The sequence below is a fragment of the Giraffa tippelskirchi genome, chromosome 5, assembly GCF_054371585.1.
Source record: "Giraffa tippelskirchi isolate mGirTip1 chromosome 5, T2T-mGirTip1v1.2.pri, whole genome shotgun sequence".
Classification (NCBI taxonomy): domain Eukaryota; kingdom Metazoa; phylum Chordata; class Mammalia; order Artiodactyla; family Giraffidae; genus Giraffa; species Giraffa tippelskirchi.
This window is the reverse complement of record NC_137279.1, coordinates 39,437,258-39,457,157: the sequence shown is the minus strand read 5'-3', so window position 1 is coordinate 39,457,157 and position 19,900 is coordinate 39,437,258. Positions and strand designations below refer to the sequence as shown.

Genomic DNA, 19,900 nt, shown 5'->3' with positions numbered 1-19,900 from the left:
GCTCCGGTGATATTGGCATCTTTCTTGTTTCTTGAGTTTGTTGAGCTTGATCCTATCTGAGGCTTTTTGCATTCGTCTGGAATGTTCTTCCCCCAGAAATTCTCATGAGTCATGCTCCCTCTGTAATTCTTGATTCTTTTCAAATGTTATCATTTCATTTTCTGACTACTCTCTCTAAAAAGGCACTTTTATCATTCTGTCTCCTTCTCCTGCCCTGGTTTTTTGGGGTTTTTTTTTTTTGACTTTTTAATATTTTAATACTTTTAAATATTTTTACTCACTTCTTTGTTTTCTGTCTTTCCCATTTGAGTGTAAGTTCTGTGAAAGCAAGAATTTAATCTCATTTGTTCACTGGTAGGGCTTCCCTGGTGGCTCAGACAGTAAGGAATCCGCCTGCTATGTGGGAGACCCGGGTTTGATCCCTGGGTCAGGAAGATCCCCTGGAGGAGGGGATGGCTACCCACTCCAGTATTCTTGCCTGGAGAATTCCATGGACAGAGGAGCCTGGTGGGCCATAGACCATGGGGTCGCAAAGAGTCAGACATGACTGAACGATTAACACAGTTCATTCCTATATCCTCAATGCCCAATGCAGTGCCTGACATAGGGTATTTATTCTGTGGTGAATGAGTGAGTAAGTGGATAAGTGACTGAATGGACTCTGGTATTGCTTATTATCCTTGAGCTTGCTGTTTGCTGGATTTTTTTCCTCAGTCTTAAACTTTAGTCAGTATTTATTTAGTGGTAACTGCATGTTCTGTGAGGATATTAACTATATAGAACTTTATAATTCATTTTAGCATGTACTCCTTTGTCTTCATCCAAAAGAGATTCCAGACAAATAATCAGAGGAAATAAAACATTCATGAAAAGTTTGTAAGGAGAGGCAACAAAACACAAAATTATTGAAATTAGTAGTATCCAAGTTTTACACACACATATACACAGTGAGATGTGAAAGGAATAGTTCAAGCCAAGCATTATTAATTTTCATGAAATACTGTTGTGAATGAGGTAAAAGGACTAGTTGGAAATAGAATTCCATATACAAAGACTGGAATATGGGAAGTCTTGATCAAAGGTAGAAGATTGTGTTCAAGGAACAGCAAGTTTTGCTTTGATAAGAAGAGACTATGTATAACTGGCTGTTGTGAAACTGAGTATGATAAGAACTTCTGTGTATGTGCTGATGGGGAGGAAATATGTGTTAGCAGAATTAAATTATAGGAACTTTTGAAGCTGGTCTGAAATTTTTGAAGCTAGTGAACAAGGAACTCCTCCAGATTTTTAGAAGGGAGTTGACAATGTGGAGAGGAATAACTTTCTAATGAACTATACAGTGCAGGCTGAAAAGAGGTGAGTTGAATTACATAGAAAGGGGCCTGGGATGTTGTTGGACTGTTAAATTGACAGAGTTCCAGATGAGCTGTCCACTTGGAATTGGTTTCTTTTTCTCCAAGGTCCATAAATTAATCATCACAATGGCAGTTTCTCAAGGGGAAAGTTACCAGGAAAATGGTACCACAAACACAGACTAGGTAATATGTAGGCCAACATCCCCATTTTCCTCAATGTAACTATGCTTAAAACAAGCTGACTTAGAAGACAGTACATTCCCTGGGCCAGCTCTTTGCTTTCACAAAGTGTTTTAGAGTCCAAAGTGTTGATGCCAATTGTTTAGCACTGTAAATTACTTTGTAAATTGTTTAGCACTGTAAATTAACTATTACAATCCATATAAATAATTATTGTGCTAAGTTGCCTCAGTCATGTCCAACTCTTTGCAACCCTATGGACTGTAGCCCACCAGGCTCCTCTGTCCATGGCAGATTTTCTGTCATGGATTTCTCCTCTGTCCATGGGATTCTCCAGGCAAGAATACTGGAGTGGGTTGCCATGCTCTCCTCCAGGAGATCTTCCCAACCAGGGATTGAACCTGTGTCTCTTACATCTTCTACATTGACAGGTGGGTTCTTTACCACTAGTGCTACCTGGGAAGCCCTAAGTAATTATTGGTAATTTTTAAAGAATATTAACAAACTTGATCTTAATATTTTCTTTGTGAGTCAAGCTGATTTGCAGACCTAATTCTGTAGTTTACTGATTCTGTTCCTGAACATTAGCTTCTTTGTTTGACAGTATTGTACTGGTTTCTTCCTCAGTGATACTTTGAAAAATATAATATACTTTTGTTCATCTCACTTCTTTACTCTGAATTTTTAGAATTATAAAACGTTGAGATTGAAGGGGACCAAGAGATGTCATATTTCATCTCAGTCAAGATCATGTCTAAAATATATTAGCAAGATGAAAATCTATTATACTTGTCTGTGACTGTTTAGCCCAGTGTTTTTACCAAGCTCAGGACAGAGAGCTATGGAGGAACGGGAGTTTGTGATTTATCTTGTCCATTGCTCATCCTCACTGCTCATTCTGTCTACCTTCTTCTTCACTCTTCCTTTCTGAGTTAGTTACACCATTTCGACATTGCCTTGTGAGCTAATAACTTTCACCAGGAACATTTGCATTTTAATGATAATTCTACCAGGTACCATGCTAAATGCTTGCATACATTATTTCAAATCCTTAAAAACCCTCTTAGATAGTACTATCCTCTGTTATCAACAAGGAAATCAAGACTTTGAGAACTTGAATAATTTGCCCAAAGTTACAAAACCAACATACGATTAACAAGTTCCAGAGTTTGAATTTCTCTGATTCCAAAGTCTATGCTCTTTCTGTCACATCATACATTGATTCTTACAGAAATCTAAAGCTCTCAAGACTCAAAAGAAGGCAACTGTCAGAAACATAACTGGCTGGTGAAAGTTTTGATATGGGATAAGGATATTCTAGGTAGGATAAAACTGTTTAACTATCCCACAGAGTGAACATTCACTTTATTTGCTTCTATTAGGAAGCATCGTTTGTTCAACCACTGGAATGTTAGACTTAAGTCTACTTGGAAGTAGTCTCCGATTCCTTATTTGCAGATACAGTTCATCATTCTTGTCTGGTAACTGTTGCAGCCGGTAGGAACCCACATGTGCTCTTCATACAGAGGGAGAAGGAAAGGACAGTCCTTCAGCCCAGGTACCTAGACAACTTATGGGGCGTCTCAGGTGGTTGCAGTTGGGTCAGACCTGTTTTTATACCCACACAGCTGCAGCCACATGGCATCAACTTGCACCTGTTTACTCCAGATCTTCTTCCTTCCCAGGAACCTAATTTCCTTACTAGCTACTGAGGGAGACATCATCAGAGGTTCACTTGAATTACTGGAAGATTCTTCTTCATATCTCTGTGCCACTTTCTCTCTGATTTTCTATGAGTGGCGATGGCTAATTAAATGCAAGGGGCTTCAGAGTGCTGCTAACAGCGCTTTTCCTGCTAGTTTCGTCTTGAAAACATCTTCCCCTGGCTTTTCAACCTCATCCGTCTTCTTTCAGTCACCTTTCAGGCTCTCTTAGTTCCCCCATAGATGGACTCCATTACTTTAGTTGGATTCCAAAACTGGGCACTGTGGTTGGCGGGACTTGACCAATGAAGTATAAAGCAGCAATTATTTATATTCTTTGTGACTGATTCTCCTTTGCTGCTTCCTGAAGTTGTTTTAATTATTCCTTTCTATTCTTATAGAAAACCAACTTAACCTTTATTTTATTGAGATGTAGAGGGGTCATTTTCTAAGTTTAGCAAGGAAAGAGGTGAATTTCACCAGGAAAGGGCCATGTTTTCTTCTTCCTCAGCTAAAAAAGAGATTTGGGGTTGCCTTTGTGTTTTCCTTGTGGTTAAAAATGCGCAATTGCTTGTTTTGCAATAGGTTTTGTTCTGTGTTGTATGCAATTTTCTTTTATATCTTTTTTCCCCTTAAAATTAAATCCAGTAAAATATGAAAGAAAGAGAAGTGAAATAATCTCCACAGCTGCTGAGTTTTCCTGGAAGGCACAGACATCTCAATTTTAAAGTTGGTCTTAAAACATGAAATCATTGTTCTTTCAAACAGCTGTCTGGTCAAAAACTCTTTTGTAGTGTACATTTTTAAACAGCAATTTTTAAAAACCACTAGGAGCTTTGTAAAGATTTCCTTTATCTGGGTTATGAATTATTATTTTCAGTCTTTTGAGTAATTGTTAAAATGATGAAACTTACTGGAATAAAACAGATGTCTGTTTTTTCTTTTGTTGTTTAGGAGGAAGAAGGAAATGTCATTGGGATATTGGGACTTACTTGGTACCTTGACAGTGAAGTCTAAATAAATGGTTTTTAGTGTCTTAGAATTCCATTGACTATCAATTTTTTTACGTACTTAAGCTTCATGAGAATAGGGACCTTGTCTGTCTTAATCACCATGTGTCCCACGGGGCCTCGCACAATACCTGACACATAGCTTCTCAACCAATGTTTATTAAACAAATCAGTAAATGAATGCCACAAGAACCATTATATGGAATGATGTGTCATATAACCAGATATATAATGTATCCATCTTTCTGTTATATTTTATGGAGATACCTGGCATGAACGTCTTCCTTAATGGAAACTTGGAAGTTGAAGATATATCTCACAGCCTCTACTGTTTTTAAATTAGTCCATTATGGATATTTTAATTGTGATTTTATGTAAATCAGCTGACATTATTTATATTTCTACCACCTCTAGAAGTAATAAACTCCTTAAACAGAAGGTGTAGTTCAGTTCAAATGATGCATAAGTAAGGCTTTAGGCAAACACAAAGAAGAGGAAAATTTATGTAATTAATGCTACCTAGGGAAGATCCAGGGGAAGGATTATTTGGGTTGAGGCTCTAAGGCTGAGTAGAAGTTTGCCAGGTGGTTGAGAAGGCAGAAGGACATAAGTAACATTGAATGGAAAGGCTGAAAGTTGTACCATGAGACCCTGGTCATAGAACCACCATTATTATCATTATTAGCTTCTACATAAATATAGACGTAGGTTGCCATTGAATTGCTTGATTTTTTTCCTTCACACAAGACATAGGTTGCCGCTGAATTGCTTGATTTTTTTTCCTTTTCTTTTTTTAATGAAATGCTTGATTTTTTTTTCAGCCTGATTTATTTTCTTTGAAGAGTCATTTACATCCATTATGCTAGAAACTGTAAGTGCACCTAAAGTGGCTTCCCAACACAAGTCACTAAATAGTCAGGCTTCCTGCAGATGAGGTTTTGACAAACTTTTTGCAGCAAGGGAATTAATGTGTGTATATACAGATTTTGTGCCTTAAGCAATTTTGTGCATCTGGTTGTATGCTGCTCACCCCAATCCTGGTATCTCTTAAGGGAACCAATGAGAAGCTACAGAGCGAGGATAGGAGCGGTGCTGGTTACCTGAGCGGAGTTCCCAGTCACAAAGCATCCCAAACTTCCCAGGTGCACTCAGGACATCTTTTTGTACCTACAAACAGAAGAGTGGCATGAAAACCTATCTTTCCAGTGATAAAGACACATACAAAATGTTCAAAAATGAGTTCAAGGAACTGACTTTGATATAATTTGGCATGATAATATCAATAGATAATAATTTTAAATAACTTGAAAGACATATTTTGTGGGGAGCCATTGTGTAAAACCATTGATACCACGTACATGCCAGTCTCTCTCAATTCTTCTAAAATTTTCATCTACCCTATTCCTACCCTATTCTCTTTAACAGTAGCTCATTAGTGATAAACTTGTAAATATCCTCACCCCAATCCCAGGCTCTGAGAATTCTCAGCAAACTCTCTCTAAGTGTTTGGGGGGCTATGAATCTGTAACTCCACTATATCACATGGTTGTTTTTTGGCTTCTTAATCAGTACTATGCCTTCTAGGAATAGATGTTGCTTCTTCTATGTTGATAGGTACTCATAAATATTATTTTTTACAACTTTTTAAATGTCTTTTAAAATTTATATACTAATTATTATTAGCTAGTCATTAACTAAAATAAGAGAGCCCACATATGGTGATTCTCAAACAATACATGCCAGGCTAGTGCAAACTGGGCAGCAGTTCATAACAAGGCATCACACTGCAGGATCAATGGCTGCTCTATATTTATCCCTCAGATTTTAGAAATGCTGAGCTTGAGCTTAAGCAGATTATTATCCCAACCTCTTCTGACCTATTAAATGAGACTGACTAAGAATAATTGTGGTTCCCTCTCTGCTTTCTTCACCAGTTGCCTTTTATTCCCTTCTGAAGTCTTTCATTGCTTTGGGCTAAATGAAGTTTGGATTGCAACAACATTTTTTTTTAACAATATTGTAATATTGGCTAATTTGCTATTGGTTATGCCCGAGTAGACACATGACCTGTAGTTGTTTGGCTTGTCCTCCTATGGGAAAATACTTAACGAGGCTGATAAGCTGTATTAAAATAAAATAAACAAATTCACATGGCACCTCGCATCACAGCCACATGTGGTATGGTTATTATTAATTGTCCTGAGACACCAGTCCCACATCTTCAGCTGCCTTCTGGGCATTTTCACTCAGAAAATGTCACTTCCTGTTTAACCTACCTGGAACCAAAACCATTATCCTCTCTTCAAAGCTGCTTCTCACTGTTGGAGTTTTCGGGGGCCAATAAATCACACCCATTTCTCCTCTTCTCCAGTTCAGATTTGTTGTTACTGTTTTTAGAAGCACAGTAAGCAAACAGATAAGGCATGAAACAGACGGATCTAGATCTGTGGCCAAATGCCTTGTTAATACTTCAGCCCTCAGTAATCATAGACAAAGCTGAGCAGCCACAGGCCTCTCCCACAGGGCAGAACTCACCAGAGCATCTTGGAATGGGAGAGAAATGCATGTGTCCTACAGGCACAAGCTTGCTCAATTTCGCTTTTATAATCCACCAATCAAATCAGTCAGTCTGTCTCCTCTTTTGGAGGAGAAACAGTAAAGTCTGGAGAAAAGGATCCGGGAGCAGAAAATCCTTCAGGAAGCCAGATCAAGTTCCTACTAAGGAATCCAGACTTTCTATTTTTATTTAGATTACCTTCTTGAATTGTGTGACATAAGATTATTTTAGCATTTGGATATGAGGAAGAATATTTAGATATTAAATATGTTATATTGCAAGAATTTTTACCTCTTAAATTGTCATCTGCCTTCTTTATGATCTTTTTCATCAAAAATAAGACCCCACAGTTATAACCCAAACTCATGCTTTCAACTCTTTTATCGTGACTGTGATTAACGCTGACATGGACCTGGCAGCATAGCCGTTGGCAGCAAGAGAAAGTCAGAAGTGGTGGTGACTCAGCTGATTCTGCAGCTGCACTTACAGTAAATGTGTTTTGCAATGCTCTTATATTTTAAAATATTTTTTATAAAAATTAAAACTTTTTTCTTTTAAAATTTTTGTTTCTTCACTGGGTCAAGAAAAAGGAAATATCAAAGCTTGATATCAAAGATCAGTGACCGTTATCCTAAAACAGTGGGGAACTCTTGATGGGGTTGAGTTTGGCTGCAGAATGGAGAGTAGAGGAATAGAACAAGTAGAAGAGTTAGTTTTGGGTAGTAGTCCAGGTTAAAGACGACAGTGTCCTGGACTAAAACGGAGGCGGCGAAGATGAAAAAATGGGAGATTGCTTAGAGGGCTGTATTGACGGAAAGGACTGATTAAAGTGTGAGAAAAGAGACATCTAGAATGATGTCTACCGCAAGCAACTAGGTGGAAGGCAGCACCATTTACTAATACGAGGAAACTTTGGAGGAAGAGATTTTGAGAGTAAATCAAGATTTTGAAAGTGGAAACATCCAGAATTTAATGGTAGCTTGGAGAAGAAGTCTGGGACTTGAGAGTGGCCAGCTTATACGTGGTACTGAATGCAAATGGTTTCTTTCCAGTACTCCTCATAGAAAATTCTCTTAGGAAAAACCCTACTTGGTAATGGTGGCTGGATATTTTTTCTATTATTGAGGTATAATTGACATATAACATTTATATTAGTTTCAGGTATACAAGATAATGATTCAATATCTATATATATTATGAAATGATCTCTGAAAGTGTAGTTAAGATCCATCAGCATACATGGTCACAAATTGTTTTTCTTGTAGTGAGAACACATAAGACTTGCTCTTTAATCGATTTTCACATACGCAGTACAATATATTATTAACTGTGATCACCATGCTGTACTTGTCCATGACTTATTTCTTTTCTAATGGAAGTTTGTATCTCTTGCCCACTACCCTACCCACTGCTTTTGACAACCATCTTTTCTCTATATCTATGAGGTTGGTTTTTTGTTTTGTGTTTTATAGGATTCAACATAAAAGACAGATCATACAATATTTTCTTTGTGAGACTTATTTTACCTAGCATAATAGGTATATATAAACAAAAATAACATTTTCTTTATCCATTCATCCTTGATGGGCACTTAGGTTTTTTTCCATGTCTTTGGAGTTAATGTCTTAATTTACTTTGAATAAACCCAGGAGTGAATTGCTGGATCTTATTATAGTTATATTTTTAATTTTTGGTGGAACCTCCATACTCTTTCCCGCAGTTAGTGCTCTAATATACCTTCCCACCAACTGTGTATAACAGTTCCCTTTTCTCCATGTTCTCACCAATACTTACTTCTTGTCTTTTTTTTTTTTTTTTTGCTTTTTAAAAAAAAATTATTTATTTTTTAATTGAAGGATAATTGCATTACAGAATTTTGTTATTTTCTGTCAAACCTCAACATGAATCAGCCATAGGTATACATATATCCCCTCCCTTTTGAACCTCCGTCCCATCTCCCTCCCTATCCCACCCCTCTGGGTTGATACAGAGCCCTTGTTTGAGTTTCCTCAGCCATACAGCAAATTCCCGTTGGCTGTCTATTTTACATATGGTAGTGTAAGTTTCCATGTTACTCTCTCCATACATCTCACCCTTTCCTCCCATCTCCCCATGTCCACAAGTCTGTTCTCTATGTCTGTTTCTCTATTGCTGCCCTGCAAAGAAGTTCTTCAGTACCATTTTTCTAGATTCCATGTATATGCGTTAGTATATGATATTTATCTTTCTCTTTCTGACTTACTTCACTCTGTATAATAGGCTGTAGGTTCATCCACTTCATTAGAACTGACTCGAATGTGTTCCTTTTTATGCCTGAGTAATTTTCCATTGTGTGTTTGTACCACAACTTCTTTATCCATTCATCTGTCGATGGGCATCTAGGTTGCTTCCATGTTCTAGCTATTGTAAATAGTGCTGCAGTGAACAGTGGAATACATGTGTCTTTTTCAGTTTTGGTTTCCTCAGGGTATAGGTCTAGGAGTGGGATTGCTGAGTCATATGGTGGTTTTATTCCCAGTTTTTTAAGGAATCTCCATACCCTCTTCCATAGTGGCTGTATCAATTTACATTCCCACCAACAGTGCAAGAGCATTCCCTTTTCTCCACACCCTCTCCAGCATTTATTGTTTGCGACTTTTTGATGGTGGCCATTCTGACAGGTGTGAAGTGATATCTCATTATAGTTTTGATTTAAATTTCTCTAATAATGAGCGATGTTGAGCATCTTTTCATGTGTTTGTTAGCCATCTGTATGTCTTCTTTGGAGAAATGTACATTTAGGTCTTTTTTCAACTTTTTGATTGGGTTGTTTGTTTTTCTGTTGTTGAGTTGTATGAGCTGCTTGTATATTTTCGAAATTAATCCTTTGTCCGTTGTTTCATTTGCTATTATTTTCTCCCATCCTGAGGGTTGTCTTTTCACCTTGCTTATAATTTCCTTTGCTGTGCAAAAGCTTTTAGGTTTAATTAGGTCCCACTTGTTTACTTTTGTTTTTATTTCCATTACTCTAGGAGGTGGGTCATAGAGGTTCTTGCTTTGATTTATGTCATGGAGTGTTCTGCCTATGTTTTCCTCTAAGAGTTTTATACTTTCTGGTCTTACATTTAGGTCTTTAATCCATTTTGAGTTTATCTTTGTGTAAGGTGTTAGGTAGTGTTCTAATTTGATTCTTTTACATGTATCTGTCCAGTTTTCCCAGCACCATTTATTGAAGAGGCTGTCTTTGCCCCATTGTATATTCTTGCTTCCTTTGTCAAAAACAAGTTACCCATAGGTGCATGGCTTTGTTTCTGGACTTTATATCTTGTTCCATTGGTCTGTATTTCTGTTTTTGTACCAGTACCATACTATCTTGATGACTGTAGTATCGTAGTATAATCTGAAGTCAGGAAGGTTGATTCCTACAGCTCCATTCTTCTTTCTGAAGACTGCTTTGGCTATTTGGAGTCTTTTTTGTTTCCATATGAATTATGAAATCTTTTGTTCTAGTTCTGTGAAAAATTCCATTGATGATTTGCTAGGGATCACATTCAATCTGTAGATTGCGTTTGGTAGTATAGTCATTTTCACAAAATTGATTCTGCCTACCCTGGAACATGGAATATCTCTCCATCTGTTTATGTCATCTTTGATTTCTTTCATCAGTGTCTTATAATTTTCTGTGTTCAGTTCTTTTTTCTCCTTAGGTAAGTTTATTCCTAGATATTTAATTCTTTTTGTTGCAATGGAGAATGGGATTGATTCCTTAATTTCTCTTTTGGATTTTTTTTATTGTTAATATATAGAAATGAAAGTGATTTCTGTTATTGATTTTGCATCCTGCAACTTTGCTAAATTCAATGATTAGCTCTAATAATTTTCTCATACTATCTTTAGGGTTTTCTATGTACAGTATCATGTCATTTGCAAACAGAGCTTTACTTCTTCTTTTCCAACCTGGATTCTTTTTATTTCTTTTTCTTCTCTGATTGCTGTAGCTAGCTAGGACTTCCAGAACTATGTTGAATAATAGTGGTGAAAGTGGACACCCTTGTCTTGTTCTTGATCTTAGGGGGAATGCTTTCAGTTTTTCACCATTGAGAATAACGTTTGCTGTAGGCTTATCATATATGGCCTTTACTATGTTGATATGGCCTTTACTATATTGAGGTAGGTTCCTTCTATGCCCATTTTTGAAGAGTTTTCATCATAAATGGGTGCTGAATTTTGTCAAAGGCTTTTTCTGCATCTATTGAAATGATCATATGGTTTTTCTCTTTCAATTTGTTAATATGGTGTATCACATTGATTGATTTGTGTATATTGAAGAATCCTTGTATCCCTGGAATAAACCCAACTTGATCATGGTATATGAGCTTTTTGATGTGTTGCTGAATTCTGTTTGCTAATGTTTTGTTGAGGATCTTTGCATCTATGTTCATCGGTGATATTGGCCTGTAGTTTTCTTTTTTTGTGTTGTCTTTGGTTTTGGTATCAGGGTGATGGTGTCCTCATAGAATGAGTTTGCAAGTGTTCCTTCCTCTGCAATTTTTTGAAAGACTTGTAAAGGGATAGGTATTAGATCTTCTCTAAATTTTTGATAGAATTCTCCTGTGAAGCCATCTGGTCCTGGGCTTTTGTTTTTTGGGAGATTTTTGATCACAGCTTCAATTTCAGTGCTTGTAATTGGGTTGTTTGTAATTTCTATTTCTTCCTGGTTCAGTCTGAACTTTTATAAGAATCTGTCCATTTCCTCCAGGTTACCCATTTTATTGCCATATAGCTGTTCATAATAGTCTCTTATAATCCTTTGTATTTCTGCATTGTCTGTTGTAACCTCTCCTTTTTCATTTCTAATTCTGTTGATTTGATTATTCTCTCTTTTTTTCTTGATGAATCTGGCTAAAGATTTGTCAATATTGTTTATCTTCTCAAAGAACCAGCTTTTAGTTTTATTAATCTTTACTGTTGTTTCTTTCCTTTCTTTTTCATTTACTTTTGCTCTGATCTTTATGACTTATTTCCTTCAGCTAATTTTGGGGGTTTTGTTCTTTTTCCAGTTGTTTTAGGTGTAAAGTTAGGTTGTCTATTGAATATTTTTCCTGTTTCTTGAGTTAGGATTGTGTTGCTATAAACTTCCCTCTTAGAACTGCTTTTGCTGCATCTTCCCTCTTAGAACTGCTTTTGTTGCATCCTATAGGTTTTTAGTTGTCATGTTTTCATTGTCATTTGTTTCTAGAAATTTTTTATTTCTCTTTTGATTTCTTCAGTAACCTGTTGGCTATTTAGAAACATTGTTTAATCTCCATGTGTTTGTGTTTTTTAGTTTTTTCATGTAATTGATATCTAATCTCATAGGGTTGTGGTTGGAAAAGATGCTCAATACAATTTAAATTTTCTTAAATTTACTGAGGTTTGATTTGTAACCCAAGACGTGGTCTATCCTGGAGAACATTCCATGTGCACTTGAGAAGAAGGTGTATTCTTCTGCATTTGGATGGAATATCTAAAGATATCAATGAGATCCATCTCATCTAATATATCATTTAAGACTTGTGTTTCCTTATTAATTTTCTGTTTTGATGTCTGTCCATTGGTGTAAGTGGGGTGTTAAAGTCTCCTACTATTATTGTGTTACTGTCAATTTCTCCTTTTATGTCTGTTAGTGTTTGTCTTATGTATTGAGGTGCTCCTATGTTGGGTACATAGATATTTACAATTGTTATGTTTTCCTCTTGGATTGATCCCTTGATCATTATGTAGTGTCCTGCCTTATCTCTTGTAATTTTCTTTATTTTAGGTCTATTTTGTCTGATATGAGGCTTGCTACTCCAGCTTTCTTTTGCTTCTCATTTGAATGGAATATGTTTTTCCATCCTCTCACTTTCAGTATATATGTGTCTTTAGGTCTGAAGTGGGTTTCTTGTAGACAGCATATATATGGGTCTTGTTTTTGTATCCATTCAGCCAGTCTGTGTCTTTTGGTTAAGCATTGAATCCATTTACATTTAAAGTAACTATTGATATATATTCTCCTATTGTGATTTTCTTAATTGTTTGGGCTTTGATTTTGTAGATCTTTTTCTTCTATTGAATTTCTTGACTATATAATCCCTTTAATATTTGTTGTAAAGCTAGTTTGGTGGTACTGAATTTTCTTAACTTTTGCTTGTCTGAAAAGCTTTTGATTTCTCCATCAATTTTGAATGAGATCCTTGCTAGGTACAATAATCTTGGTTGTAGGTTTTTCCGTTTTCCCTTTCAGTACTTTAAATCTATCCTGCCATTCCATTCTGGCCTGCAGAGGATCTGCTTAAACATATGGGGTTTCCCTTGTATGTTACTTGTAGCTTTTCCCTTGCTGCTTTTAATAGTCTTTGTGTTTAGTCTTTGTTAGTTTGATTAGTATGTGTCTTGGCATGTTTCTCCTTGGGTTTATCCTCTATGGGACTCTTTGCACCTATTGGACTTAATTGACTATTTCCTTTTCCATGTTGGGGAAATTTTCAACTATAATCTCTTCAAAAATTTTCTCATACTCTTTCTTTTTCTCTTCTTCTGGGACCCCTATAATTCAAATGTTGGTGTGTTTGATATTGTCCCAGAAGTCTCTGAGACTATCCTCAGTTCTTTTCATTCTTTTTGCTTTATTCTGCTCTTTAGAACGGAGAAGGCAATGGCACCCCACTCCAGTACTCTTGCCTGGAAAATCCCATGGACGGAGGAGCCTGGTAGGCTACAGTCCATGGGGTCACTGAGAGTCGGACACGACTGAGCGACTTCACTTTCACTCTTCCCTTTCATGCACTGGAGAAGAAAATGGCAACCCACTCCAGTATTCTTGCCTGGAGAATCCCAGGGACGGCAGAGCCTGGTGAGCTGCCGTCTATGGGGTCGCACAGAGTCGGACACGACTGAAGTGACTTAGCAGCAGTAGCAGCTCTTTAGAAGTTACTTTCACCATTTTATTTTCCAGCTCACTGATTCGTTCTTCTGTTTCAGATATTCTGCTATTGATTCCTTCTAGAGTATTTTTAATTTCATTAATTGTGTTGTTTGTCTCTTCTTTAATTTTTCTAGGTCTTTGTTAATTGATTCTTGCATTTTCTCCATTCTGTTTTCGAGGTTTTTGATCATTTTTACTATCATTATTCTGAATTCTTTTTTCGGTAGTTTGCCTATTTCCTCTTCATTTATTTGGACTTCTGTGTTTCTAGTTTGTTCCTCCATTTGTGTAGTATTTCTCTCCTGTTTCTCTCTCTCTTTTTTTTTTTTTTTAAATTATTGTCTTTGAGGTCTCCTTTTCCCAGGGTCAAGGTTGAATTCTTTCTTTTGGTTTCTGCCCTCCTAAGGGTGGTCCAGTGGTTTGCGTAAGCTTTGTATAGGGTGAGATTTGTGCTGAGTTTTTTGTTGCTGTTGTCGTTTGTTTTTCCTCTGATGGGCAAGGCTTACTGAGGTGGTAAACCTGTCTGCTGATGATTGGGTTTGTATTTTTGTTTTGTTTGTTGTTTAGACAAGGCATCCTACACAGGGTGCTACTGGTGGTTGAGTGATCCTGTGTCTTATAGTCAAGTGGTTTCCTTTGTGTGAGTTCTCACTATTTGATACTCCCGAGGGTAGGATCTTGGAGTCAGTGTTCCCACTCCAAAAGCTCAGGGCTTGATCTCTTGTCCTAAAAAGAAATTCAGATGCTCTCAAGTCCTGCTGAAGCTGGAGCCTGGAGATCAAGTGAAGCCAGCACTCTTTACCGTTACCTTAAGTTTGTCTCTGGGCAAGTGTGTGTGCATGTGTGAGTGTGCGTGTATGTGTGTGTGTGTGTGCCTACTTCTTGTCTTTTTGATAACAGCCATTCTCACAAGTGTGCAGTGATGATACCTCATCATGATTTTGACTTGCATTTCCCTGATGATTAGTGATGTTGAGCATCTTTTCCTGTACCTGTTGGCCATCTGTATCTCTTCTATGGAAAACATCTATTCAGTTCCTCTGGCCGTTTTAAAAATCAACTTGTTTTGTTGTTGGTTTTGAGTTATATGTGTTCTTTTTATATTTGGATAATATTTTCTCCCATTATGTATGTTGCCTTTTCATTCTGTTGGTGGTTTCCTTTGCTGTGCAAAGGAATTTTTAGTTTAATGTAATTTTGTGGCCTTTGCATTTGGTGTCAAATCTAAAAAATCATCACCAAGACCTGTGTTAAGGAGCTCAATGCTGATGTTTTTTTCTAGGAGTTTTATGGTTTCAGGTCTTAAATTCAAATTGCTAATCCATTGTATATTTATTTGTGTGTATGGTATAGGATAGTGTCTGGTTTTATTGTTTTGCATGTGACTGCCTAGTTTCCTCAACAGAATTTATTGAAGGGTCTGTCCTTTCCCCAGTGTATATTCTTGGTTCCTCTGTTGGAAATTAATTGACCATGTAGGTACAGGCTTATTTCTGGGCTTTTTATTCTGTTATATTGATCTATGGGTCTTTTTTTATGTCAATACTGTACTATTTTGATTATTCTAGGTTTGTGCTATAATTTGAAATCGGGGAGTATGATGCCTTCACCTTTATTCTTCTTCCTCAAGATTTCTTTGACTATTCAGGGTCATACTTTTAAACATTTTATTGCATTCAATTTTCTAACTTACTTTTTAGCAGTTTTACATATTTATTCATAGGTGAGATTGGTTTATAGAGACATAGCCCAAAGTTTGGTCCTTAAAATACACACTGGGTTTGTGAGAAATTCAAGGAGAAAAGTTTATAAGGTCAAATAAACTTGGGGGATTCTACTTAGCATGTTCTTTTCCTGATTTCCAATGTATATTGGGCTATTAATATTTCTGAGATGTCCTGCATAGAAGAATCTTTCCCTTAAATTTTGGAAAGACCTATAAACTCTCTGAGATCAGAACTATTTTGATAAAAAAAGTTTTAATTGTTTTCTAGTTTATCCTGTGGATATTGGTCAGTTGAAATTTTATGATTCTTATTTCATTTCCTAGAAATTGTCTCCAACATTGATACTTATAAATTTACTGTCATAAAAGTCTACATGCAAGTGTGTGCATGCTAACTCACTTCAGTAGTGTCCACTTTTGAGACGCTATGGACTGTAGTCCACCAGGCGCCTCTGTCCTTGGGATTCTCCAGGCAAGAATAGTAGAGTAGGTTGCCATGCCTTCCTCCAGGGCATCTTCCCAATCCAAGGATTGAACCCATGTCTCTTGCATCTCCTGCATTGGCAGATGGGTTCTTTACCGCTGGTGCTACCTGGGACGCCAAAAGTATACTTAAAATATCTTAAAATAATTCAGTCTGCTCCCTGTTAAAGTGTAAGTCCCATTCCTGATTTTGATTGTTTTTCTCATCTTTTATTTACTAGATATTACAGAGCTGTTTCTTTATTTGATTCATCAAAGAACAAACTGTTAAATTTTACCAATGATAATTCAGTTTTCCATAATTAGTTCCTAACTTTAGTATATCCTGCATTTTGCTCTGTCTAGTTTTATAATTTCCCAACTTGTTAAATGCTGACAATGCATTTTTGTTTCTTTTTTAAAACCATAACTTTGACTATATGGACCTTTGTCAGCGAAGTGATGTCTTTGCATTTTAATAGGCTACCTAGGTTTGTCATAACTTTTCTTCCAACGATCAAGCATCTTTTAACTTCATGACTGCAGTCACCATCAGCAGTGATTTTGGAACCCAATGTCTTATAAGATAATAAATGTCACAGCCTGGATTTTAATAGGTGTTTATGGTCTTTATCCTACTATGTTTTAATTAAACTTACATTAGTAAAAGTTTACTGTCCATAATGCAGGTAAAAATTCTGCCAGATTTCTTCCTTATGTCTGAATAATATTGCATCTGGAGATTTATAATCAGTTGCTGGCATCTCATTTTCAGAAAATCCATTTAAAATAGAGCAAATTCACAAGAATGCAAGAAGGATGCAGTGTTATCTAGAATCCTCTTCATATGAGAAATACTTGGAAAAGTGTAAAAAGGTTGGCTTAGGGACTAGAAGACTTGTGGGACACATAATATCTGGTCTCAGATGTTTGAAGAGCTGTCATAGGCAAGGAAATTAAACTTCACATTTTCAAGGTAATATGAATGTCTTCAAAGACATTCTTATGATGTGAATGAAAGTGGGTTCATGAAATATCAAATATGGGCTCATGTAGTCATGTTCTCAATAGTGTAACACTTAAAAGCGTTTTACCTATGGGATACATTTTCTTATGATTATTTTTAGTATTGAGATGAATTTTGTTTTTTCAAACTGCAAAACACATAGTTAAGATTGATTTCATGGTGAAATCATTCAGAAGCTCATATCTGTGTGATTGCAGCTGAAATAGACTAAACAAACAAAAAAAAAAATGCAGTCAGTACAAATTGCTGTGTGTTATCTATATAGCTACAGCATGTGGTGAGACCCTGGAAGCTGCATCCACAGAATTTATGAGACTTCCAGTAAATCAGCTCAATTCAGTGTTTTAGACCTGTATCCAACTCTCTTTGGATGTCTAGACACAGCCTAAGATGAGGCTTCAAAAATGGGTAAAAATGAGGCAGCCAAAGCCACCAGAAGCCTTTGACCCTCTTCTAATGTTTCAACCAGATAATTATTTTCCCTCTCAAGAATTTGGCTATCCTTAGAAGGAAAAAAAAAAATCAAAATTTTCCATGTGAAGAGCCCCTGAAAGAAAATACTCCGGAGAAAGGTCAGTAAGAATGGGCCAAAGCTGAATTCTTCAGATCTGCTTAGAGAGTGTGGAAAGTCTCTACTTTTCCTGCTCTTCAGCTGGCCAAGCGCTCCCATGACATTTGTCCAACTTTGCCTTCCCCATACCTTTACATCTTAAAGTAACTCATACTGTGCAGTGGAAGTGCCTCAGATAGAAACCTAAGTGGTAACTAAAAGCTATTGTATAGAAATAATTAGAAAATTAAAAGCTGATGAATTTTGATTCCACCAAGATAATCCATTACCCTTTCTGCTCTGAAGCAAAGATATGACCTTTCAGATTTTCCAACAATTAACTGTCATGCTTGGAAGATATATTTCCTTTAAATATACCCCAATTTACTTAAATTCTTCATTCTGCTTATTGTAGTTTGCCTCTTCAAACTTTTTAAATTTTAGGTTTTCTGTAGAAAGTTAAGAATCCAGTCAAAAGTGAAAAAAGTGGTTTTAAAAATATGCCCAGTCCAAGTTCATTCCATAGTTCATTTATTCATTGATACATTTGTTCATTCATTGGACTAATATTTGTTTTACAAAGGCTGTATGCCAAGGAATGTGGTAGGCCCAGGTGGTGCCAGATCTTAGCTATGTGATTTGGGGAAAGTCACCTAATCTCTCTCAATCTCATTTTGCTTAACTGTAAAACAGCTTTGTGATCAATTTTGCAGAGTTGCTATGGATATTAAAGGAGATGATTTCTCTTATAAGAAGGTAAAAACTTAGAAGTTTCTCTTTTACCCTTCTCCATCCATCACTCTATCCAAAAAAAGTCATACACAGCAGAGTTGGAAAGTCTCAAAAGCACTCGAGTGGAAATGACAATCAACTATTTGCAAGACTCATAGAGTGAACTAGATTGAAATCCTTTGAGTGACTAGTGCATGCTTTACCCTGATTAAGAAAAATTGGACTACACAGTTAAAAAAAAGAAAGAAATTTCTTCGCTTACTCACTGAATCAATGTGAAAAATATGGAGACTGCCCCAACCAAAAATTCAGATATCCAGCTCTACTTTGAACCAACTCATAAAATGAACCCAAGTGAGAATTTACAAATAGAGAAGTCCAGGTGGAAAATGCCTGATGATATATTTATTAAAGTTGAACTTGTACAATTCCATCTAAATAATTGCTTAAGTGTAACAAAATTGAATACAAAAGGAAAGAAAGAGAAAAGGAGCCTCAAAGATGTGAAAACAATAATGCAGAAATAATTTCTAGGTTTGTATTTCTAGACAGATTTGTGTATGTCATGAGATACTATGGAAAGTAAAAGCTTCTAAATCCCTCAAGAAATCAAGAATTATGATTTTATTCCTAAATGTTATATATAAAAATGAATTCAAGAATGATTTGGAAAACTTTTTAAGATAGTCATATACCTGTAGAACTGAAAACCACTAGAAAAAAAAAAATAGGAAACAACAAAGGTGAGAAATAAACATGATTGAAATTTTCCTGATTGTAGAAGGTGATTTTCAAACTGGGATGAAAAATAAAAGCCTACTCTAAGGTTAGCATTTATAACAGATATTTATTTTAAAAACTAAAATAGATAAAAGCAAAAATGTAAAAGAGACAAAGATATGTCAGGCAAATGCAAGTTAAAAAAAGAGAAATTATTACAGTAATATACAAAAAGCATATAATGAAATCAGAGCAAAGAACCACCATTTCCATAAATATATAAAAATGCTCAACCTCCTTGACATGCTTCATCACTCAATCTTGTCTGGCTCTTTGTGACCCCATGGACTGTAGCCTGCCAGGCTCTTCTGTCCATGGGATTCTCCAGGCAAGAATACTGGAGTGGGTAGCTATTCCCATCTCCAGGGGATCTTCCCAACCCAGGAACTGAACCTGGGTCTCCAGCAATGCAGGCAGATTCTTTACCATCTGAGCCATTAGCAAAAGTATTAGAACTTTGATGGAAAATAACTTTTCAATTATAAAATTATTTGCAGAGGTATTCTAAAGATGATAGTCAATATTTTTAATGGTATGATGGTAGTCATTATTCAATAAGTATTTATTGAATACTCATGAGCACTAGTCACTTAGTAAGAACTAGGATGATAGTGTAATCAAATCAACCCATCCAAAATGCCTTCCTATTTATGAAGATCTCATATTTGTTTTAATTTAAGAAAATTTATTTTTGTGTATTTTATAGGCTTTCTCCTAATATGACTGGAGAATTTTTTCCATTTCAAAGTTATTGGGAGTATTGAGAAGTCATTGATTTTTGTAATTTGTCCTACAGTCAATATTAGTCTTTTTAGCAAGAATCTTATTAATTCTAGTGGTGTTTTGTAAAAACCACTTGGATTTTCCAACTCTTCTTGAGTTAATTTTGTTGA

General features: G+C 36.1%; 1 protein-coding gene across 17 annotated transcripts in view; it reads left to right on the top strand.

Annotated features, from left to right (window-relative positions):
• DNM3 (dynamin 3) overlaps positions 1-19,900 on the top strand; it is a 653,888-nt gene that overhangs the window by 517,645 nt on the left and 116,343 nt on the right. For 2 of the 17 annotated variants that reach the window (XM_081489466.1, XM_081489465.1), the window contains one exon: positions 4,193-4,280. The exons of the other annotated variants lie outside the window; for them this stretch is intronic. In XM_081489466.1, coding sequence (XP_081345592.1) covers positions 4,193-4,259 — 67 coding nt within the window. In that variant the 3' untranslated portion in view covers positions 4,260-4,280. Of the gene's footprint in view, positions 1-4,192; positions 4,281-19,900 lie in introns of those variants that run through there. 17 annotated transcript variants of the gene reach the window in all.